The sequence below is a fragment of the Melozone crissalis genome, unplaced genomic scaffold (genome assembly GCF_028551555.1).
Source record: "Melozone crissalis strain CALT ecotype California unplaced genomic scaffold, PUWL_Pcris_2 ptg000014l_1, whole genome shotgun sequence".
NCBI classification, from domain to species: domain Eukaryota; kingdom Metazoa; phylum Chordata; class Aves; order Passeriformes; family Passerellidae; genus Melozone; species Melozone crissalis.
This window is the reverse complement of record NW_026535792.1, coordinates 12,510,460-12,536,502: the sequence shown is the minus strand read 5'-3', so window position 1 is coordinate 12,536,502 and position 26,043 is coordinate 12,510,460. Positions and strand designations below refer to the sequence as shown.

At 34.9% G+C, this 26,043-nt stretch overlaps 1 protein-coding gene across 1 annotated transcript in view; it reads left to right on the top strand.

Moving 5' to 3' along the window:
* Window positions 1–26,043, top strand: part of WDR72 (WD repeat domain 72) — an 88,046-nt gene that overhangs the window by 43,329 nt on the left and 18,674 nt on the right. Inside the window, exons 15-17 of the mRNA XM_054272899.1 lie at window positions 2,007–2,098; window positions 3,531–3,613; window positions 6,792–6,903. Of these exons, the coding sequence (XP_054128874.1) occupies window positions 2,007–2,098; window positions 3,531–3,613; window positions 6,792–6,903 (287 nt within the window). The remainder of the gene's footprint in view (window positions 1–2,006; window positions 2,099–3,530; window positions 3,614–6,791; window positions 6,904–26,043) is intronic.

Genomic DNA, 26,043 nt, shown 5'->3' with positions numbered 1-26,043 from the left:
CAATATACTTTCTTTGCTGTGGAACCCTTGACTTCACAGATAAATAAAACATAAGAGAGAAGAATAGTCTGCCCTAGTTATACTATCTCAAGTACAATGCCCCCAGTAATGATGGCAGCTCCTGGGAATGAATGCCTCATCAGCCCTTATGTTGTGAAAACCATCTCAAATAGCATTTATGTTACTCAAAGCAAATTTATTGACTAAATGCTTTTTCAGCATTAAAGGAAAAATAACATGCTCAACATTATTTCACCAAGCCAAATAGAGCATGCTAATCAGGCAATGGATATTGTCCACGAATTTTTTGTTGTTTGGCAAACATAGTGTTGGTCTGTATTTAGTTTTTTAGGGACAATTAACTTCAGTATCAGTGATGCTATGGCCCCAAGGCAAGAAGGGGGGACAGAAAATATTGATCTTGCAGCAAATATCTGCATCTCCCACAAAGCTCCAGGCACTCAGCCTCTCTCAAGACATGTGCACCGTCCTGCAGGACAAAAGCACATTTCTCATTTACTTTTGCTGCTAATCGTGTTGCCTATTGGTCCGTGTTCAATACAAACACCTACATTAATACTTGTTTGGGGATTCCAGCTTGAACATAAAATTCCTTTCCATGCAAAAAAATACTCTATGCTTGCCTTTTGGAAAGCACTCTTTTGGAAAGACATTGTGTAATTGAAATTAATTAGCATACCAAAATCAAGCATTTTTGCCAGACATTGACATCCTGGCTTTGGGACATATATCCTGTAAAATTATAAGTATTAAAGTTGCTGTAAGGAAAAAAAAATCCCCTTTTTTTGTTTGTTTTTTGATTTTTCTCCCTGGAACAATGCTATATACTTTAAAGTTTTCTCTAGGATACATGAAGATGTAAACCCTACCATCTTTAACAAATGTTATTTTGGTGAGTTTTCCTTCAAAAAGTACAGTATGCAGCCAAATCTCTTTAGACAGTTGCTTTATCCAAAACTACAGTTTGCTCAAGGGAAAAGAAACCTAGATACTGAATTCTAATTCACCACAGTATTTGCAGAAGCAGTTAGTAGGACAGCTCTCACAGCTTGCGTGGTGTTTGTCTGTCTGTTGGTTTTTGCAACTTGACACAGCCTGTGAAAATAAAGGAACCTGCAGCAAAATGTGTCAGATTATAAAAGTGGGACAGAGATAGGAAGAAGCTGGGAAGAAAAGATTTTCAACAAATTTGTTTTCTCCTGCTTTTTAACATTTGTGTCTTGAACTTACAGCTCTCAAGCTGAAAGCTTTCAGAGTGGTTTGGTATTGTAAAGTCTTTTGAAATGTTACAACTCAGTGTTCACTGTAGTGAATTTGAAAGGCAAATATATTATTTTTAAAATGACACATAAATGTAGTTTATGCAGGTTACTATAGTGATTTATTTGAAAGCAAGTTCTAAATTGTGCAAGGATTTTGAGTGTTTTTTTACTCCTTTCTCCACCATCCATATCCTTTGTTTTCAAGGGTTAGGTTGCTGAGTTAGTGACTCAGAAAGAGCAAGCATATGTATGTGCTAGTCTCCTAAATTGTAGCCATCCACTGAAATCCCAAGTATTGTAATGATACTCTAAATTATTTACCACTGTGGAAAAAAGGGAAACCTATAAAAAAAGGCTTTTAGTTTCCCTTGAACTTTTGTCCTGTGTATTAGGAAAAAACCCATACAAATTCTCTTGTGAAAATGGTATTTTAATTATTTCTTTACATATATTTGCAAAATATAGCTTCACATTTGGCTCAAAGTTTATTTAGGCTTAAATTTCTGAATTTGGATGGGACTTTTCAGTGTTATATACTTGTGAATGTTTCAATACCAAGTTGTAGACAGAAGAATGTGAGTGACTTCTAAGGAGAAACTTAATTGGGGTTGATAATAATTGATACCAGAGTACCTACCGTAATAAAAACCCAACCTTTCCTTAGTACATAGGATTTCTTGTATGTGTGTTCAGGTTTTGTTTAATAGTTTCATATTCTTTAAGTCCACAGAAACCAGAATCTGTACATGACAAATGGCGAAATGTAGAAGCCATAACACTTTCATGCCCCAATTTTTATGCAGAATTACCAAGCAGTAAGTATGTGAATTGGCAGTATTAACTTTGAAGTGTTCTGGTTTTGCATGCTTTTTGTTGATAAAATATAGAATTGAATCTCAATAATGATAAAAAAATGCTGTTCTTTATGCTGTTCAATCTGCAAACAGAGAAACTGAATTACTGTTTCTTTTGTGAATATCATGAAAAATGTGTAAACAAAGTGTTAACTGGAATCAATGATATTTTTTCTGTTATGACAAGATGTTTAGTTGAGTTTCTAAAGACACTTTCCAGCAATCAGAAAAAGAACAATGTAATAAGACAAACACTGCCCTCACCCCCTTCCCCCATCTCCCTCATCACCATTACGTGCCCACCCAATAATATATACAGCCCTCCAAGCAAACTGTTGCCTTAGTAATACAAGAGCCATCCTGACTGTTCAATAATGCCTTTAGACTTCTGGCTTAGGGCAGAATAAAGTAATCTGTTCCTGTTAATGTCCCACAGGCCATCGTTCGTCAATCTTGGTTTTGCAAGCCAGCCTTGGTTTGTTTGCTGTATGTAACTAACCAAAGAACATTTAAATAAAAACCTAAACAGAATATGGACATTTTTCAGCACATATTACCTGGAAAATATAGTGTTCTTCTTACAGAATAAGCTATGTCTAGACTGAAAATTTCTTTTACATCAAATCTTGATGCTGTGCTATGTAGGTAAACCTTAATACCTTTATCAAAAATTAGTTACCTTTTCTTCTCTGAGCCTTATATGCACCTCAACTGTAGAACTTACAGTGATAGCAGAAATATATATTGGAAAAAAGAGATGGAACATAAAATCAAATGACAAGAGAAAATAAGTAGGGGAAACGTATGGAAATGGTGACTAAAATGTTCAGGAACATAAAAATAGATTTACTGAGTGACGTAAAAATTCTAAGGTAATCTAATTTATATGCCATATCTCCTAGTTCATACAGTTGTTCAGATTTACAAATTAAAATCTGATCTGAGACTTGCAGATAGCAGAGATTCTAGGAACAACTTGTTTTTTAGCATCAAGGACAGACTGGACAGCAGAATAGGGAATGCATAGGTAAGTAGTCCAAAACAGAAAGTATTCTTAATGTATTTAGAAAGTTGTGGTGAAAGAATACTCCATGGGATATCAGTTCTTAAAAAAAAAAACAAAACACACCCACCCAAAAACAAACAAACAAAAAAACAGAAAAAAAGTCTCCCCAAAACCCAAGACTAATTTAATTTGGAATGAGAATAAATGTTAAAGCAATAGACTATCTGAACACTGTGTTTATTACCTTGGATGAGAGCGTGTTCTAAGAAATCACATTTTTTCAGATCTTTTCAGGTATGTTGCTGAAAATTTAAAGATGTTAATATATTTTTCTGTTTTTGTGCTTCTCTATATATTGTCAGTTCATAAACTATCTGTGTTTTTCAGGTAAAAGTAGATATCATTCCCCAGACTTGGGGAGCATTTCACTGCTGAAACTCATTTGTTGTTGGAACGACCAATCTGTAAAGGTAGGAAATAGCCTGTGTCAGTTGTAGCAATGTTATCCTTAAGTGCCATTTGCTGTAATTTAGTATTTGGAATCAGTAATGTGACCTAATAGTTATAATTTATGGGGAAACTATTACATAAGTCATGCCATTCAGGTCTATGGAAAGCAGATTAGTATTACAGTATGAAGTATGCCTTAAAGTAAATGTTTTGATGTGACAAAGTAACTCTTCTACTAATCTTTCATCTAAGTGCTCCTATTAATAGCATTTATTTAAGGAATGAGTTTTTTTCCCTAACAACCACATGTAACTTAGATCAAAAATGCTGGTTTTGGCTCCAGGAAAACAAAAGGCCAGAATAAGAGCAGTGTCCTTTGTTAATGTGTTATTATAGAAGGGACTGAAAATGCTGTAGTGAAGAGCAAAAATCCTGAGTCTTTAATTATTACAACAGTCTTTAAGAACAACTTGCAAGTCAATGTAATTATGAGTTCTTCAGGTCTGATGATGCTCATCCCTATTATTAGTGAAGAATCTGAACTCTTGAGAGATAAATAACTTTTTGAGAGTTGACAGGCAGCAGTGAAACCATCTAAGCAGTGAAATCTAGAGACCATTTTTCATTTTGGAAATATGCATTTAAATAAAGTTGTGTTGTTGTTTGAGTGAGTTAATATTCAGGGATACAAAACTCAAGATGTTATACTCTGACAACAATGGATTTTATTCCAGAAAGGGGAAATACCTGCTACAAATCTAGTTTATGATATTACTTTTGAAATTGAATGCAACTCTCTGCTACTTCAAATGCAAAGAATATTTTCCAGAGCTGAGTTGTGCAGGGGTGCTCCAGTAATAGTCCCCTGTTCTGTTAGACAAAAATAGTTCCTGCAAATATTCACATTCAGTTGATTCCAGCATTTCATCTTGAGCTTATCAGTTGTTTATTATATTCTTGCTATCTGCACATCTTCCATACTACTTCTGAATTCTTTTTCTCTCCCCTTTCTCTTACAATAAGGGTTTTTTCCTTTCCTTTTCAAACCTGAATAATTGCAATTGTCATGTGGAATGCATAAAATCTCTTGCTGACCTGGTCAGGCACTGGAAGTCTTCAGAAAGTATTTACTATATTTATGAAGTTGTGTTTGTAGCATAACTGATTATGTGTGATCTATGTATTTATATTTTTGAGTGCATTTAGCAAATGACCAGCATATACAATGATACTGGTCTTATCTAGCACAGGAGGTTAGTGTGCTGAAAGATAAGGTATGGAATAAGCTGCTCCACAGTTTTTCACCTGAAAAGACTTTAAATGTAAGACACTGAAATTGTCAAGTACTGCAAATATCACGCTCTTATGAGGTATATAAATTTTATAGTAAGATTCCACGAGAAGACCAAACTAAACATGAAACCACACCAAGCCATGTGGAAATGCAGATGGCATTTGACAAAAGACAGACACAGTCAAGTAACGTGCTGAGACGTCTACAGGTGCCTCTACAATAAGACTGTGTTGTGCTATTTGTTACAGTTTTTTAATTTAAGATGCTGCCTGGCATGCACAGCAGTGATACAAGTAAAGAGCATCTGATCCAGATTAGTGACAGGTTCTTTGCAGATCTCTTTTGTGTACCTCTGTAAGAATTGTTTTTGTTGTGTAAAATTCCCCAGGACAATGAAAATGTGTCCGTGTTTCTTTCTCTTTCTTAATTATTATAGATATATTGTAAGAGTCTGCTGCAAAGTCAGGATCTGCAATCCCCAAAGCTCAGGGCTGTATAGATGTGAGGAACTGGAAACTGCCTTTGGTGTCCCCTGTAAAATAAAGTTCTATTATAACAAGATGAAGGTTTGTGCTATATTGAATCACATAGGGCTGGGTTCACTTGCAGTGAACTTTTACATTGTGGACCTGACTCTGGTATATTTGTCTACAATAAAGGATTTTGTCACAAAGGACACCCACAGCCTTTGTTCCACTTAATGATTTGAATTTACAAGGGCAGTTATTGATATTTTTGAGGGCTAGTACTTGATTAGTGAGTTGAAACAATCTCTCTTCCAGGCAGTTTGAAGGATCCTGCATATCAACTTTTAGCCATGTGAAACTCAAATAATTTTAATAGCTTTTTTTATTATATAAATAGTGTATAAGCTTAAAATGTTTATAATAACATATATTAAACTTAAAGTTTTTGTGTTTCATTTAAATTCATATTTAAGTTGAAACCTTAGATTCACCCCATTTTTCAGGAAATTTCTTGTACTTGAGCATGAATACCTTCCCAAATGGGAAAAATTGTATTCCTTTTCTGAAGGAAATACCAAATGCAGGGAAGGTACACCATGCTGAAATTCAGACTAAGAATTACAAAGGTTTGGGGTCTTTTGTCTAAGGTCTTCATGTGCTTTATAAATGTCCTTACGTCTTAAAATGTCCTTAGTTTTTATGGTACCCCTTTGCTAGAGTGAAGGGTAGTATTAACTCAGTCAGACAGTGTCCACACTGCGTTGTCCTAATGCCTGCATGAGGTACATCAGCTACTGCAAGTGCCATTTACAGGCTGCTCACAACTCCAGTGGATGTTTCTTTTCCATAAGAGGGGTTTGAGGAATGATATTTCTCTCTGTGTTAGACAAAAAATTTGGGGGTATTGTGTATGAGCTAGAGGAACAGAGCATCACTCCTAACGACAAAATGTTCTTTAATTTTATCAGAGACATTAGATGCCAGAAATTCTAAAATAGTCAAAAGTCACCCTGAGACAACAAGGTCATTATTCAGTCTATCAAGCACTTTTGCACACATCAGAAAGAAAGAATGAGGGTACTTCTTGGCTGTTGTCACCTTGTGTTTTACTAGCATATTTTGTTGGTAATTGTTTATCCTTGAAATCAAGGAGGCAGTAGGTGAATAATTCTAGATTTCACATTAAAGAAAATGAATGTTTATTGGGAAGCAGTCCTGACTGATAACTTACACTATTTTATTGCCATCTAGTTAACCTTTTTTTTCCTCAGTGTGAATGTAGACACACATGATTATCACTGTCTGAAAGACTTATTTTTCTAATGACATTCACCAGGACAATCTCAAGAGTTTGTGCAAGTTGGTTAAAATTGTCAAATACTTTGATAAATAATTGAGGTACTGATATCATCCAATCATAATTTGCATTTATGACAGATTGTTGAAGCAATGCAAGCAGTGCTGCTGGCAGAAGTTCAGAGGACTATTAATCCCTTGAGAAAGACAGCAATTTACAGACAGCCATTGGCCATAGTAGAGAATGGAAATGGTAAGTTTTGGACACTCTCAAAGACTGAGGAGAGAGGGATTTGCAATACAGTAAAAATAATAGAGTGGTTTGGATTTGAAAGGACCTTAGAAATCATCTAGTTCCAACTGCCTGACATGGGCAGGGCCACCTTCCACTTAAGCAGGATGCTTAAGACTTTGTTCAGTCTAGCTTTGAACACTCCTAAGGATGGGCCGTCCACAATTTCAGGCAACCTGCTCCAGTGCCTCACAGATTTACAATAAAGAATTTCTTCCTTATGTTTAAGCTAAATCTATCCTCTTTCACTTTAAATACTCCCCCTTGTTCTATCACTATAGAACCTTGTAAAACATCCCTCTCAGAAAATTTTCTTTTCTTTGTAAGTGGAAAATTTGTTGGTATATAATTTTAAAAGAACTTCCTCTAGAAGGCAGAGCAAGCTGGGAGTAGAGCTCACAATACTTTATTTCTGTGTGAGACAAGCCAAATGGCCTATTTCTGCGTTTATCAGGCTAGGAGTTTTCTCATATGATTGTCAAGGAGTTAAAGGACTTTCACACTCTCTCATCACCTCTGAATACTAAAGAAGAAAAGGTAAAGTTTCTTTGATTGTATAATAGGTCTGGTATTTGCAAATAAAAGAAGCACTGTATTTGAAATAGAATCAATAAATCATATTGGAAAGAAGTTTTACAAATTTATCTTTCCAGTGACATCAGACCTTACACAGCACTAAAAATTAATTGCTCAAATTTTATAACTTCATAATGTAATACAGAATATTTTATTTTTCTTTTAGAAATAACCTCCATGCAAGGAGATATCAAATGCATTTTACAATTAGATCATTTCATTTTACAAGAAGCTTACTCTTTGCAACTTTACAATGGTGCTAATGTTTATGATAAAAAAGATTGAACCTGAATTTATGTTATGAAGTTATACTCTTTTTTTTTTTTAGCCCATTAGCTGAGTCTTAAAATTAAGTGACCTAAATTTTAGATCCAATCTTATTAGTGAGCCTTCACTTGGGAAACTAATTTATTATCTCATTGAGTGTATGTGTCTGTCATGAAAATTTGTTACCAATATCCTTGTTCCAGCATACTAAAAATGATCAGTGATACTTGCTTCAGGCCACAATACAAAGAGGTGTCTCTAACTTTGAAATGAAAAACACGTTCAATGATTGTCATATATGAGTTTATACTTTGCTTACATTTAATATTGTTTCAAATCATTTTTTTATGTGGTTTGGCTCAACCTGCATTGTAACTAAAGCAGCCCCAGCTGTAAAGGTCATGTATGGACCTAATTTCCAATTTCCTGAATTTTCAGGGCATATTTCATTTAAGTATTTTGACAAGAGATTTACAGTTAAAATTGAACTAATTGAAAGTTGAAAATACATGTGTCTTCAAACTCCAAATGTGTTTAGATCTTTGGGTTTATTTCAAAACTTTCTGTACTAGATGAAAAAAACATTTCTGTTACATAAAAAGTGCTGGTATGATTTTAGAAGTCAATTGATGTTTAATTCTAATTAAGTCTCAAACAAGTTATGAATTCAGCGGAGTTACTTCCACTCTCTGAAAAGGGGGTTTTTTTTGTATGTCTAGTAACAGATAGTTTTTACTGTAATTTTGTTCTTAACCTAACTATTTGTGGTTATTCAAAAAACATCTAGAAAGTTGCTTTGATAGGAGAACAACAGGCATAAACATTTGTACCGGCTATGAATTTTTCATGCTTCATGATCTGAACTATGTAAATACATGCTGCAAAGAAGAGTGGATGTTTTTACATATTCAGAATTTAGTGTAGTCTGAAAGAGGCAGAAAACATACAGAATGACTGGGAAAGAGATTTTGCACTGTATTTAATATTATATTAGATTTCTTTTTGTTCTCATTTTCACTTATGTTTGTTCCATTATTTATCACAATATGTAATAGCAGAAGTATTCTTGTTTTGGCTTGTAGGGTTTTGTCATATGTATTGTAAAACTTGATGAGTTTATAGGGAATTGAACAAATCATTTTATGATTACTAATATATGAAAAAAGTATAACTATTTGTGTCTTGAAATGAAATGCAGAAATTATTAAAAGCCCATGCAGGAGTAAGTCCACGACCAGTGGAATAGATATGTCATAATTTATTAAATATTCTGTATTTATGAGCTGTACAGTAGTTGGCATCTTGTGCAATATCAAGGTAAAGATTAAATATTGTTTTGGGTTTTTAAGTTATAGTTCAAGACTGGCTTTGTGCCCTCTGATCCAAAGTAAAAGAATCTGAATCTTGGCTGCCATCATCATTGCATTGCATTGCATTTTTCTTTACTTGGAATTAAGAAGTTAGATCTAGAGATGTTTAATCTTATTTAACTCAACAGATTTCCATGGAAGTGAATAGAAGGTTGTTTTTTGTTTTTTTTTAATACAAACTTTTAGAATTTGCCATTCAGTTTTAATCTTTAAAGTTCATAATATATAATTGGGACTTTTTTTTTTTTTTAGAAGGTACTTATTCCTTTGAAGCTCCTGCATCCTTACTTCATGGTTAAGGGTGATTAAATATAGACCACAGTTTCACTTGATGAATAATTTAAAACGCCATATCTTTCTGTGGGTCTGTAGAGACAGAATTACTTATTTGAATTAAAAACTCCAAACAAGCAAAAACCACAACAACAGAAAAAACCCAAGTCACCAAACTCATATTTCTTCAGAAACCAGCATAAGGAATTTAAAAAACCCAAACTGTGCATGTAAAGCATGCCAGAGAAAGGGTTAACTCTGTTCTGTCCTAGTTCATTCTTCCATTGTTGCTAAAAGGAATTATAAATGCAAACAGCTGCAATTTCCTTATGTTAATGTCAGAGATAATAATTTTGGACCTGTTCCAAACATATTGATAGCAATCTTACTATTGATTTCTGCAAGGTTTTCTTCAGTTCTTCAAAGAAGCTTAGGTTTTCCCTAATTTTTTTGACATTCATCATAATTCTGAAAAAGTATATTGGACTTTATCCCTTCGTGCCTTTTTTTACACAGCAATAATCTCAGGTTAATAGTACCATTTAACAGGTTGTCAGTATGGTTGGTTTCTACTCTTATGTGAGTCACAGGCAGTGATTTTCAGGTCTTGCAAATTTATTTATCCACTTTTATATCCACATAGCATAAAGCTAAGGGGAACTATGCTGGCATTCATTTTTCATTTGTAGTGTTTGATCTTATGACATACATACTTAATCCATACCAAGTCACGTGCAGAACCTCTTTGATCAGAGGAAGTGTGGGGATAATACCACTGTTGTCATTCCTTAGCCCACTGATTGGACACAAAGAAATTGGATATTCCCTCCTGGAGTAGATCTGAACCTGTATCTTTCTCAGTGGTAACTCATTGCTTATCCTCAGGGCATTCAGCAATGAGTCATCTACAGATTTTTTTTTCCTTTTTTTGCGGAAATATCAAAATATTTGCACAGTTAAGGTGCATTTTGTGTGTAGTACTGCAATTTCCCAATAGCTACTGCACTGAAGCAGTTTCCCATGTGCCATCCTTTGATGCCTGTTTCTTCTAATACATAGGGAGCCAAAAATTTCTTATCTGGAACAGCATTACAGCATTCCATTTCTTTTGGAACTGTGTGCCTCAGTTTTTTGTCAAATTTGAGGAACTGGATTTATTTACCATTTTAAAAAAATTGTGGGAAATAAATGTGTTTAGGAACATAATACTCAGTTAATAAATTGAGGAAATGATGCATATTCCAGGAGTGCCAAAAACTGGAAAAGTGGAAGGACAGCAAAGTATAGGCTTTATTCTTAAATATAGCATAATATTTTAACTGCCTGCTGTATTTGTGAAAAAATGAAATGTGAAAAAATCACAACACTGAGACTGGTTTGCAATAAATTCTGGCTTGCACTTAAAAATTCCTAGTTTAAGCAACTGCTAATGATTCAAGCTTTTAAGTATATTTGAAAGCTGTTAGCTATAACCTCATCTTTTGTATGTGGTTTTGGAGCCCTTTAAACTATTCAATTAAATAAATTGGTTCATGCAGGAAAAAAGCTTCTGCTGATAAATACCATAGTGAAATTAATGGTGGCAATTGAATTCCATAGGCCAGTGTAAAGAATTGTCAAAGACTTACCTAGAATCTAACGATACGTTTTGTTAAAATGAGGAATCCGTTCAGTAATGGTAAATCAATGCAGGGCGGGATATAACAGCTCCTGCTCGCTAGAGAGGAATAGTGACCTGCAGCACAGGGCTTTAAACACTTCCATTGTCAGCCTTTCAGAAACCTGTCCAGTTGCAGATGACTTTTTTATGTCAGCTCTTAGGAAATAATTCTGTGTCTTTTTACATAGCAGATGAAACTCCTTGCCTGCTTGCCGTCCGAAGGTTTTGTCAAGGAAGTGCAGCCAAAGAGGAGGGTTGCTCTGTCTCTGATATATTCTTTCGCATTGTCATCTTGTTATAACCTACTTCCTTTTCATATTGGTGCAGATATGCATTCTGACTCTGTATTTGAACAATCAAAGACCCAAAAGATAATCCTGACTTGGAGCATTAACCCATTTGGATCACTGATGCCAACAAAAGTTATATAAGCTTTCAATGAAAACTTCTGTTGCCTGGCTGCTGGGGAAGCAACTTTTTGGGGGATAAATGCATTGACACGGTTCAACTATAAACACTTTTATATAATTTATATTGCTTATGTTCTGGTGAGATACTAAATGTGCAGAAAGCTCCAACAGAACCTGAGGAATCAGTAAATTATCTCCAAAATGAAATTTCTTTATCCAATCTGGTCTTATTAGCACAAACATTTCATCCAATAAAACAAAGGTTTTAGGTGGAACTTGTATTTTGTGCTTTTGGGCAAGTTTCTATATGTAACAATTAAATTATTACACATCAGGCTATTTTGAAAAATTATGTGCAGGCCAGTTTTGTGTGTGTGCATTAGCAATAAGCAGTGTAGGAATTGTATAATCAACATTTCATCATTATTAATGTGAATTACATTAATCTGTAATCTCATTTTAGACTGAGAAACAGCAAACCAATTAATCTAACATTTATTTGAAGAATGTACTTTGGGCATAACCTGGTGACAGCAGTACGGAATATGCATTAAAAATGAGTATATTGTCCTAGGATAATGTATATTATCCTAGTTTCATATTACAAATATTTCCAGTAAAAGAATACAAATCAATGCCATATTTTAGCATCTAACTTGCAGTTTAACTATACCACTGTATCATGTCCTGTATATCCAATTAAAACTGTAGTTTGATCCAGTAGTCTTTAATATTAGTGGTCAAGTACTAAAGGAAGTAAGCTTAAAGACTCATTCTAGAACTACAGCTTATTTCATTCCATGCGTCATATATTTTACCAGAGGACTCCTTAATGTAGAAGAAATCAGATTTGGTGTGTATTTTTACACAAAATCAAATTCAAAAGGCGCCATCTCAGACTCCTACAAAACATTAGGATAGATAGGATTCACTGGTCAAGGAGGCATAAGGATCACATATATTCTAAATTCAAATGCGGAATAAACTTTAGTCAGTTTTGATTTCTATGTGCTTTTTCAGTGTTTACTGAATGCAAAGAATTTCTAATGCTCTATTTAAAGATTAATACTTTGGGAGGGGAGGAGCTGTTAATACAGACATATAAAATTATCATTGGTTCATTTTTAGTCTCTTCTGTTTATTTAGAAATTCATTTGGTGAGGTAAAGTGCAATGCTCATCTTAGGTTTCACAGTTCTGACTTGGGGCTTCAAAATAACGTGTGAAGGAACTGCAAATACTCCCTGTTACTTAGTCTCCTCTAAGACTGTCTTATACTGGTTGGTTTTGGTTTGTTTTTCTTCTTGTGTTGGGTTTGGGGTTTTTTTGGTTTGGGTTTTTTTTTGAGGAGCCGCTCCTTGTTGGAGTCTTGGATTTCTTGTCACAGAGCCATGGGTCAAATAAACCCTTACAACTGGAAGACATCGGAACATAGCATAAGAAATAAGTGTATAAGTTATAAAGTAATGTTTTCATTTCTTGTGTGTCATACTCTCCTTTTTAATCCATTTGTGTCTGTATAGCACAGAGTTAATTTTATTCACAAAGGTAGAAAGAGCAAAACCTGGAGGTTTTCACCTTGGTTATGTTATATTTTGAAGTTTGTCCTGCTGTTTTAATTTGGTAATAATCTCTAACTGCTCAGACTCTGTCCTCTTTATTGTCCACACTGTTAAGGAGTGTAGACAATAAAGAGGACAGAATGATGGCCTTAGTGATGTTTCCCTATTTCTCTGTGCTTTTTTGCTCACTCAGCCTCTGTAAAATCTTGTGAATAAAATAGCAAAAGTAGATTACTTAAATTCTAGCACTTCCCCTAGAATTTTTTTGTGCAAATAGTTCTTGCAAAGCCAGAGATTTTCTAGATGGGCCTAATATGAGAGGCAGGCTGAGGTGGGAGAAAAAGTAGAGCTGTGTATAGTCCATAATTAAAACTGAAACTGAGCTCTGTGCTAACAGCCATAGGTAACACAGTATTAGAATGCCTTGTTCATATTTATAAGACATCATCTAGAGTTTTTCTGTGCTGTATTGATGTTTTGTAATCTCCTGATACTATTTTTATTAATTTCTTTGCTGTTCGATATTTATGTAGGATACTATGGGAACACATAGGGCAGGAAAGACTTAAACAGGTTCTACCCTAGAAAGATTGTAGAGCTGGATGCCTTTCTGAGAGAGGAGTGGTTCAGAACAGCATGGATAAAGGGGTGACCCCCAGGCAGAAATTCTCTTCTCAACAATATATGATTATATTGCTGGCATGCTTGAAAAATGTTTGCAAGAGTTTGGCAATGTTTTCTTCAGGCTCTGTTGTCTGAATTTTCCTTATCAGGGGGAATAAAATCTTTCTGAGACATTTTGACTGCAGTTACCTATGGCTTCTACTGGGCAGTAGAAGCAGAACAATCTGCAGTGTGCAGTGAACAATTTTTGTCATGCTTTAGTTAGTTTTCTGTCATGTAATTGGAATACAATTTATTTAAGGGATTCTTTTTAATTATACATGAAGCAAGGTACCTTTGAATTTTGCATCTTATATTTTTTAAACTTTTAGGAGATACAGAATGACCTCCTGAACTTGGTCTATAACTACATATATTTGAAATGTTTCTGTCCTTGAATTCCAGATTAACAGACTCACCTACCTTATTTGGAATGAAATTATAAAATTAATCATGCAAATATTGAACCAACAGAATTACTAATATTATCTGGCAGTAAGACAAGTTAAATGTTTTAATAGTTTTGTTTGTTTAAAAAAAAACTTGCAGAAAGAGAAATTACTTCAAGCTACTCCCAATAGTTTTCAGTAAGATGGAAATTTTTCATTACATGTTTTGTGAAAAACATGCTGAAAGGTAAAACTACTTTATTTATACACGTCATTATTAGTATGGAAGTAGAGATTCCCAGCTAGCACACAGCAAATTGACACAACTGAACAGTGCTTGTCTCTAATAATGAGATCAAGGCACCTGTCTCAGCAAACAAAAAATGGAAATATCTCAAAACAAGCCTTTCTTTCCTACCAAGAAAAGTATTCTTTATCAAGAAAATATTGAACCAGTTGGAGGTACATATATCCATCACCACTAGAATCTCTCTCAACAGAGCTGTTAAATTTCAGGATGGACCACGTGTTCATCTCTAGGTGCACTTCTGCACCTGTACACATTTTTAGAAGGTTTAATGCATCTCTTTTTATTTCCTGTCTCGTAGATAGAATCTGTTTCTCTTTGTTATATAAAAGTAAACTCAGTGTTGTTTCAAAGCAAATGAGCATCATTAAGAGAAATAGTAATTCATATTTGCATGGTGCGCGGAACCAATCAGCACACAATGACTTCCAGATTTTGAATCTTAAGTTGTTCAGTATTCTCTCATTCTCTCATGGCTGGTTCATATTTAACGTTTCCCTGTATGCTTTATTTTAAGGACCAAAGTTATGCCCACCAAGTATCCTATCTTACTTCAGCATCATGTTTTAGTTCTTCAGTTGCATTGCTGGTAAAGATGACTATTCAAATGAAGTAAGAATTAAAGAATACAGAAAGCTTTCTGGTGTATCTGAGGAAATTTCAACTGAAGAATTTTTTCTTCCTACTCTTGGAAAAATCCAACTTATATCACACTGAAGATATGTATCACTAATTCCCTAAAGACCAGGTGCCACTATTGTTCTCCTATGATGGATGTTAGTCACATCACCTGCTGCACTACTAGGAGATGTTCAGATAGCCTAGTGAAGAGGGTGAAGTAGGAACCTGAATCCAGGAAGTATTTCCTGTAGAATAATTAGTACCTTGTCTGTGTATTCTTTCCTCTCTACCACTCATTTATCTGAATAGGTTTTGGATTTCTTTTTTCCTTTCTTTTTCTCTGCAGAAGTGTAAAAAGAGAGAAGCAAAACCTATCTGACATAATTAAAGCATGCAAGCTTAATTTAATGTACTAATAATATGGTAATGCTAAAAATTATTCTGTTTCTTTTGGACATTAAGTGCTGTCAGGGTTTTGCATCTCACCAAACTGTCAAGTTTAATGCTTGAACATGAACATAAGTCTTTGTCTTGACTGAAAATACAATCTTTTTTTTTAATGTAAGTTAAGTAGTCACTGGTCCTAGCTTGTGTTTTAAGTGAAAAGTAGCATTTTGGTATTTTAGGCAAATTGTTCTAATAGGTGTGTCTCAGATATTTTTAGCAGATTAAGGTCATTCTCAATGCACAGGAAGAAATTTATTATTTAATTAGTATGTCCTCTTGAAAGGTTCAATAGGGCTTCCTTTCACTAGTGACCATTGTTATCTGTGTCAAGGTGTGATATATAGTGTATTATATGAATTACACTTCTGTCAGCAGATTATATTGGGGAATAGTAAAAAAAAAGCCCATGACTTTAAACCTGTGCTTTTATGTAATGAAATTTCATGTTTTAGTTACGTGGTTAGGAATGTTTTAAAATAGAACTTGTACATGGTTAAGGACTTACACTGGTTACAAGCACATTAGAAATAAAGTAAATGCACCAGCAGAAGGTGTGAGCTAACAGGCACAGCAGGCACATCTGCCTCACATGTTCCAGGAAAAGCAAAGCAAGTCACCAAAAAAAAAAAAAAAATAGACTGGAAGATGGGACAGAAAAGAACATTTTTTCCAGTCTTCTCATTATAATTGCATATGGTAGACATATTTGCAAAACAATTTCTTTAAAGTTCAGTGTCCTAGAAGGGAGTAATGTACTTCAGCCTGGACTAAGTTGGTTTTTGAATGGTCTTGGATGGTCAGCACAAATGTATGTTGGTTTTTAGTTACGTTCTAATACAGCTCATATCTCCTAAAGGATAATGTTCTTTTTCACTCTTTACCTGTGCTTCCTAAAATGTGCTTTTCACTATCTCTGTTTTACTAATTAAAGTGGATTTAAGGGATAGAGCTACTCTAGAAAAATAACTTCCTCTTTCCTTGTTGCCCCCTGCCCTGAGTCACACCAAAGTTGATAATGCAGTTGAAGCCTTGGCTCTGTGATGTGGGTTATTTTTTCCTAAAATGATGAATGAATAACATGACAAGCATAATCTAATTTATGGAGAGACAAAATTGATAATTTTGGGATCAGTGGTCAAGTGTGTATGTTTTTTAGCTTAAAAATAGGTACATAATATTGCAGTGTATTTACATGCCCATTACATAGTAATACAATAATAAAAAATGAAGAATTTTCAGTCTTTTTCTTGCTGCCTTTGTGTAATACTTACAATTCTTTGAGGTTTTAGAGTAGAATGTGAGGGGAACTGACCCCTTATAAAAGATATTGTTGTAAAACTCCATGCTTTTAGGAGTGAAGCAGTAAAAACCTTGCAACAAAACAAAAACCTTTAAGAACCTTGTTTATTGAATTCTGTTAGCTAAAACTGCCAAAAATAAATTAATAGCTGTTACCACTGCAGTGCTTTTTTTGTTCACAAGAAAAATACCTTGACATATTTTTTCATTCTGTGATTGGTGCACATTTCAAGGGTATAAATTAATCTTCAAAGGATCCTAGGGAATATCTTTCCTGGACACTTCACTTATACATCAAGTTGGCCATGTTAGCAATCTAATCACAATCCTGTAATTCAGTGGACAACAATTCCTTATTGTGAACAGCATAGCAGCTTTTACTATCATTTAGGTCAGCCTAAGATTGCTGATGCACCATATGTTTCAGGCCATGGATGATGGATGGTATCCTCTGGTGCCCATCCCTAAGTGATTGGAAAGATTGAAGACACACAGTTCACTTAAGCTTGCTTACTATTACATCAAGTAATCAGTGTGATAGGCAAACCTGTGCTCTCTGTGTCACACTGCCCAACTTTCTGCAGGGACATTGTGTCAAAAAAACAATCTAAGAACATTTCCAGATGACAGGCCAGTTACTAGAACAACCATTTAACAACTGGATTCATCTAAAAAGCTTAATAACATGGAAAAGTCAATACATGTTTTTAAAACACCTTTATTTATATGAATCAGACATAGTGTTTTGTTTTTAAAGGGTTTTTTATTTCAAGATTGAACTTCCGCAACCCAGGTATAGTAAAGCAATCCTTTTCATAGTTCAGCCTCTAGTATGTCAAAACGTGTTTAATGTTAATCAGAGAGAAAGACTATGCTGAGATCATCTTAAATGCTTTAGAAGTTGTTTACAGTTCTGTGGGTAGAAACACGTAACATCAGTTTAAAGTTTAAGACCGAAATATTTTTTTATTCCCCAGTGCCTGTCTCTACTGACAGCACTCAGTGTTGTTTTTATTTTCCTCAACTCTGTTGGACCAGTATCAAACCTAGGAAATTGAGAGTGTCTTGCTTTTTAGGAAGTTTTAGGTGGCACTGTGCTCAGGAGTCTTTTATATGATACAGGAGGAAAAGCTTAGATAATGCTCTCTCATTTTGCGTAAAAATCCTGTAAGACTTGCAGCATTTGTTTCAGCACTCAGAATAGATCCAACCAAATAACATCAAGTGAGGTGTTTAAAATGTTAAAATTTAAAACTACTACTCGTGTATGGTATTGTAAAAATGGTAAAATAACTGACTTGAAAGCTGAGTACATAGGTCATAGTATCTGTATACCACTTCAACCATGAAAAAGGAGCTAGGCAGTTCTGTGAATTCAAAAGTCAGAATTTCAGGGCAGACTTCGTCTTGTCAGTCCTTTGATGGATGACACCCTGAATTCCATATCCAGACAATTTAGGCAGCAGCCTCTAAAGTAAATATTAAACTAAGGTAATGGAAAGAAAAAGCTATTCTGAGGAAAAGAGTTTGGGGAGTAGTGATTAACACTGACTTTAAAACCAAGGATGTCAAAGACATGGGGAGTAGATGTGTTGGTATTAGCAAGACTCATCACTGCAGGACAGAAAATGTTAGAAAACTGAATAGTTCTTGTAGACAGTGTCTGAATATATGAACCTGTCCTTGTTAGAACTGAGGTTTTTGCCATCAATGACACTTTGGTTCTTTACTGAGACACTTCCTGGGGAGAGATGTTTACTGCTTTAATGTAACTTGTTCTGCTCTGAGGATGCTCACAGTGGAGCACTAGAGCTGAGAGAGTAAACCTAGAACAAAGTTACAAATGAATGCGAGGATGAATTGAAGCATTTCAAATATAAATTGCACTAGACTGGGATAGTTCATTTGGAAGAAGCCTACAGCAATTGTTTAGTCCAGGACTCTACTTTGGCCTTTTCAATGAGGGAAAGAGACCTATAATTAAGGAGAAAGGACTTTAAATATCTGGGAACATATCTTTCTTCAAAGGACATTTGAAGAGAGTGAATGAGAGTAACTTCTGGAAAGTTGCTTTGGCGACCCCATTAGCTAATTAAGCTAATAGAAACTTTAACTAGAATATAGCCCACAGTTAAACCCCTGTACTCAAAAGTTCTTTGTGGAATTTTTTGTTTTTCTAAAATCAGAAGTGTCAGTCAGTGTGGTAAGTGTACAAGTGACTGGGTCATAGTATTTGTCTCTAGGTTGTACTTCAAAATGAAGCAGGCAGTGCAGCCTTAGCCAGTGTGAATCACAGGCAGCTGTGAGAACCCCAGACAAAATATCCTCAATTTCTACTGTGAATAGAAGTCACTGCTCTTATCTGAACTGTGCCCCCCAAGTCAGAGTTGTTTGGGTGATTGTAAGTACTTTATATTGGTCAGGTAGTGTAGTATCTTTTTCTAAAAAATTTTTTGTTAAACATCACAATCATGGAGATAAGTATTCAGTTTCTGCTGAAAGCAAATGTGCTATAATTGTTCTCAGGCTTTGCAAGGACGTGTTCTATGATATCTGTAGCATCACATCAGTGAAGATTGGAATCACCGCCAAATCTTTAGGAAGATAGGATTTACATTTTGGAAAAAGTAAATTAGTTCCTTTCTGAGGGAGGAAGCATGAGTAGATTTTGGCTCTTACACATAGCAGGGATTTATCTCTATCTTTTAAATGAAGCACTTCCCCCTGAACAATCAGCCCTATCACTGCAATAAGAACCCTGTGATGAAACTGATTATATTTTTTCAATCACCACAGTTAAACAGAAAAGAGGTTAAGCTTCTAACTACTGCAATCTGCTGCCCTTTTAAAATGGTATAAAGATGGCAGACACTTATGTTAAACACAGTGGATTGTTGGTAAAGTTAACCGTGTGCATCCAAAAGTGGCAGAATATGGACTAAGGTGCAACCTCAATCTGTGCTGTAATAAAGTAGCTGTTCATCTGTGGTCAGAGATCGTCATGAAAGACCTTGAGTTCCTTCACTTTATTTTGCAGAAAGGCCATCAGACAGCTTTGCATCATCTAACTCTATCAATCAAGGACCTCAACCACTGCTTTCTGCTGAAAGCTTTCCTGTTTGGCTCTGTTTTTCACAGACAGCTCAATAACTTGTCTGTGGAGCTGTGATAAATGTACCATGTGCTTCTAAACTGTCTCTTTAACACTGAACTGAATTTCAACTCGTAGTGCTTGTAACTAATTGTTTTCATCAGAAACATTTTTTTTTTACCCATTATTATTCATTCCAGAGGCTCTGATTATCTTTATTTTTCAATTATCCTGTGGCCATGGTAATATTTGAAAGCTTCCCTACATACAATGGACTCCTAGAAAACTAGATTTTACTCAGTGAATAAGCTGCCTAGTATAAAGAATAAAATTAAAGGGAATCTGTATGAACAAGAAGTATAAAACTCTAATACTTTTTTAGATGTATGAAGACCAGTATGTATGTGAGTTAGTCCTAAGTGAAATTCAAAAGAGAAGACTAAAAATTTAGTGCAGTGTAAGAACTGAGAAAATATGATGACTTATGACAAAATGTTTATAAAATCTCTCATAGTAATTAATGTCCCTAAACCAGAATACAAGTAAAAGCTTTACGTTTTGGGTTGTTAGACATCTTGGAACTTATATGCAGAGAAACTGTTTCTTTGAAATTAAAAAAAGAAAAATTATTACAGTATGTTTATTACTGTGATAATGTACAAGTTCTACTTTGAAAATTCACAACTGATTAGTTCATTCAGGTTGCAAAACTGTAGTACACATTCAGAATCAAAATAAAACAATCTTTTCAAGGAAAAGTGACATATGTAATTACTTAAAAGAAAATGAAAGCCACAGCAGAAGCTGCTCTAAGTGAACGGGACTCCTCTCAAGCATAATTTTGCTAGAGTTCTGGCAGCCAGGGCTTTGATTTTTGGCCTGTATTTGGATAAAACATACCAAGATGAAAATCTAATTTCTAGTTTTCTTTGTAGTGATTTTAGGAGGAGGAGAGGAAAGAGCATAAGGCATGTTAATTGCTTTTGGGAATAAGCTATTCCAGGTTAAAAAGAATAAATATTGTACACACTGAAAAGCATGTTGATTTTTAGTGAACAGAACTAATTTACACATTCTTCATTTAGAGTACAGTGGTAAAATGGATCCGTTGGTGGATGTAGTCACAACATAAATGTGCAGAATAAAAAATAAAATGGGATGGTGGTGTTGTATTGCATGAAAAGCAGGACAAGCAGTGGAAAAGAGCAGCCCATCATGCATTAGATGTCACTACAGTGGTGCAGGGGCAAAGGGTACATCAAAACACAGCTAGATTGGTTTAACAGTTTTAGTGGGTACTACCTGTCTGGGATGGTTTTCTGAAAGAGAACAGTTTCCTGTTATTATAGTACCAGTTGGGTACAGTAATTTTTCTGATTCTCCTTTCCATACATATGTCCTTGCAAGCCTGTAGTGAGATCAACTCTATTATTTGCATTTGTTTACTCTTGCTGAGCAAAGCTAAATGGAATTTCTGCTCATAGATGATCCCACTGCATGGATCTCATGAGTCCTTCTCTCTCTCTTTGATTACATTTTCAGGTGTTCATTAAGAGATGTATCTCCAAACCCTGAATCTAATTCCAGATTGCACTGTTCTGCTTTGCACTATTTCACCAGTAAATAATTAACATAAGTCCAGCTGATTTATGTAATGAAAGATTTACTCTGCTAGGCAGAAGGTTCTGCTGATGCACAGCTTTGTAGTGTCTTGTTCTGGGAAAATTGGTATGAAGCTACTGTGAACAACTCTTGACTTCCAAAATTCCTTGTACTCTTATAGTTATGAAATGGAGAAGCCATTTTAAGGCAAATTTAATGTAATGTTTAAAGGAAATCTAGCAGACTTACAATACACGTAATTGTCTAGTGGCAAGACAGAAATCGAAGCATCAAGACTGAGTACATTTTACTGATGCACTAGATGCAGTAAGAAAATCTTTCTTGGTAGTGGAAGCTACTGCTCTTTTAAATACATGAGGCAAAGCTGCAGGCAGATTTTTGAGCAACTTTTATAATTTAATATGTTTATAATCAAATTCTATTTCAATTGCATGCAGGCTGAGAGTGCAGGAGCTGGTTACTGTTACTGGTCCCCTAAATGAACGCACTAAGATTTGGAAGCTGGGTTCACTAACAATGAGTTTAATTGGTATCTGCACAAAGTACTGAAGTCCCAAAATTGTATTCTGAGCACACACTTGACGCAGTGAAAAATTGGGTTAGATTATGTAGAGACAGTGTGTAATTCCCCTTACAAAGTCCTCACAAGTGCAGAGGAAAGGCGAGTGGCCAAGACAATCCCTTGCGCGAGCTACCCAAGCTACTGGCAGCTACAAGGTCTTTAGAAGCGGTGATAAATTTCAGGGTAGTCATCTGACTTGTCTTAATCAGCACTGATTAAAAAGATCTGAATGGCTCCTGGCAGCCCCTGGATCAGAAGGATACAGATGCTCTCTCCCTAGTGGTATGCCAGTCACCACTGGGTAGGTAAATTCCATCTATAAATGTCAGGGGTAACATTTCAGTCAAAAGTTGTACAGTGGCACTCAGAAGAGCTGATGTACAGTGAAGATATAAGAAGAATGTAAATAACACTGCAGATATTACAAATTTATTGTGTACATTGATTGGGAGGCCTTTTGGAGAGCTCATGTTCTTTTTTACTGACTCTGAAAAGCTATGGCCTAAATAGAGGACACCTTAGATACAGGCAAGAAAAATTAACAATATAAATGTAATTTTAAAAGCTGGTTAGCTGAAAGAGGAGATAAATGGGAAATAATATTGTAGAAGTATACATATTGTTTGACAAAATCATATCAGCTAATCATTCTTTATCCTTTTTCACAATTCAAGACCATGCAGGAATGCAATTAAATTGAAAGGCTGAAACTTTAGAAAGTTTAAAAGAAAATATTTCTTCATGTAATCTAGTGTCTCAGATTCCTCTTCAATGAAATGGGACAGTATTTTTCCTCCATCTCCAGCTAGTATTTTAATTTTTCTGACTTTTAAACACCAGTTGTATAAGTTAAAATTAGTTATGCAAAGGAACACAGAATTGAATAGAGCACAATAATTTTTCTGTAGCATTTTTAATGCTACAGAATGTAGTCTCTAGACTTCAGTAAGTGGCTAAAAGACATCTTCCATATAATTAATAATAGTGACTTTAAAAAGACAGAAAAACTAATTTTTGTGGTTGCTGTAGTTAATTGTATTCATGGTGAATTATTTGCTGATGAAGAGAACCTAATCAATTATCTTTCCTTACAAATCAGTTCTCAAAAATGATATTTAGAAATTTGGCTTTAGACTGCTAGTTCATGCAGAACATAAATATATAGTTATATTCCTACAAATTCAAAAAAGCAGTGGTTATATACCTGAGGAATGAGATGATAGCTCATGGAACTCAGACCCAGCACCCAGGGTGATGTTGAAACTCAGGGTTTCTGAGCTCTGGAATGGAATAAGACATTTGCAGAGTGAAATATAAGGTAGGGGAGAGAATGAATTTTAGCACACTTCCCTCTCCAGAAACCATGTACTGTGTAACTCATTTCTGTGTGGAAGTGTTCATGAAGCAATGAGAAGAAAATAGTTCTTGGTCTTACAATACCCTAAGCCTGCCTTTACTCACTAGGGAGAAATATGTTGGTTTGAATTTAAATAAAATAAATTCAAACTTGTCTTAAAAGTAATTTTTGTTGACTTTTATTGAATGAGGTGCCAAGAAAATGTACTATCAAAGTCTGTCTTTTCGAAGTACATCCACTGAATGGGAACCATATAAGCGTGAAAAGACCTTAGAGGAAGTGTTAGTCAGGTATTATATTTTCTGGTTAATGGCCACCTAGGAGAAGCAGTAAAATAATCATTGTAGTGAAGATTACAAAGTATGTCATATTGCACCTCACTGTAAATATCACTTTAATTTTTTATGGCACAGATTATTTGTAAGTTTATTTTATATACTGCATAGCACTTAAATGTCACTGGATCTAAAACCTTTATCCGGGAAGCTCATTAGTTGAGCTGTCTGCGTTTGTATATCTGCCATCAGCATCTGGTGAGAGGGCTGCTGCTGACCCTGCCAGACTTGGGTCATGAGGTCAGCAGGTCTCATTTATTATTCAAAATTGCTTTCTGACCTTTTATCAGCTAGGTCAAAGAATGCTGCATTCTCCTTGGTTGAATTTTATAGTGAAATCAGTATCACGCACAGATAATAAAATTACCAACACATGTTAATCTCATCCCTCTCTCTCCAAAAATGTACTCACTTTGAGGTTGATGAAGTTGGAAGAGTTGCCTGTTCAAATATGTTTCAAGATCCTGGAGGCATCTTGTCATCCTTGTGAAATAATACACGTAGCTTCACATCTAGCTCATGATTTGATTGTGCATCTGCTTTCCCCTGGCGTGGTACAGAGGCAGCTGAAGGCAGAGCTCCATAGTTAACAGATGACCTCACATTTTTATCCCTCCCAAATTTCTGCACAGTTACTTATTAGCTATTTCTATTTCTGATGGGTTTTCACTGGTAACTGTATCTTCTACCATCACTTGCACACCTGTGTCAGTTGAATATAGGAGAGCTTAGAAGCATGGTAAAGCAAGAAAAGTCAATAAATATGAAGACTTTTTCTTGGAGATTTTAACAGAATCTAGAAAGAAAAAATCCATTGAATCTAAAATATTTTTGATTCAAGGTGTGATCTAGATCTAGGAAGTCACTGGTCAGCCTGATTTTAGTCCAGACAGAATCCAGAAGCACCCTAGCAAAATTAAAAAGAACTGATGATCTGAAATTTTAATTCTGTGATGATTAAAATAGTAAACATAAGTGACAGTGCAGTAAGAAAGATATGTGGAGAATTTTAGAACACTAAACTTTGAAGAGAAAATTAGCCATGAGATCTTAACAAGCCATACTACAGTATGGAAAATTGGAAACCATAAATGGCAGATTGATTCTTGAAGGGAGCTGTGCAGTTCAGCATTATCCCTCTGGAATGATTTCATCCTTTTTAAAAGAAGGAGCCAAAGGTCACATTGGTCTTGCCCTTGAAGCAGACAATATGAGATGTCAGCTTGTGCTTTCTGACACTGCATATGATGAATAACCTTGACGTAGTAATAAACAAATAACCTATATTAACGCTTAGAAGCACAGTGAAGTATTAATGCAATATATACTTCAACAATGCATTGCAAATATACAGCTTTCATAGAAATGGATTTCCTCTAGTAATACTGACGTAAATTTATGGTTTCTTAAATGTTGCTGTAAAATAAATTCTTTAAATAATATTTGTACCTATCTTAAATATGACCAATCATATGCACATAAATGAAGAAAATTGCAATGAAAAAGTAGTGATAAGGTTATATTAAAAAACCCCCGAAGGTCTGTATTTGTGTAGATACTCAAATTGTTGCAAATACTGTATTTCTAGCATTTCAAATACCTGTAGTCAATCACCTTTGTAAATGCAGCTCTGTCACTCCTTAGTATTCAGTAAGGTTATTAGCCCTCTTCTTTTGATATTTCTTGTAGGAGAGAAAAAGTGTATACTAGTAAGATGTCAAGGTGTGCATAACATTTGGTTGGAATGAAGTGTTTTCTTCTAACTATGGTAAGATGAAAGTCTGATTGTTGTGGGGAGAGTTGTAACAGGGTGCAGGAGTCCTTTTAACAGATTCCTTAGCTTTAAAAACAGTCTTGTACTCATTGCAGTTTTGATGGCACGTTTAGGGTTTTTGTGGTTGGTTTGTTTTAAACTGAAAGTTAAAGCCATTTGGTATTAATGAAATGCAGGATTTTGCCCTGTGTTTGAAGTGCAGCGTTTCTCTTGTTCATAAGTAATGTCTGTATCTTGCAAGTATTCTGTAATTTTATGTATCATATTTGTTTGCTTCTACATACACACTGTGCTCCCAAACAAGTAACCTATTTTTAGTACAGGTGAGCTGTGTGGAGAGTTCTCAGTGTTCCCTCTGCATCTTCTAGAAACATGGCCATGTGCTGCCATATGTGAGTTAACCCTGGATCCTATTCCAGCCTTTAATATTATGCAGAACATATGTATCCAAAAAAGGGTGTAGTCTAAAAGTAACCAATTTAAAAAATCAGTTTTTTAGGAGGTGACATTATTAGA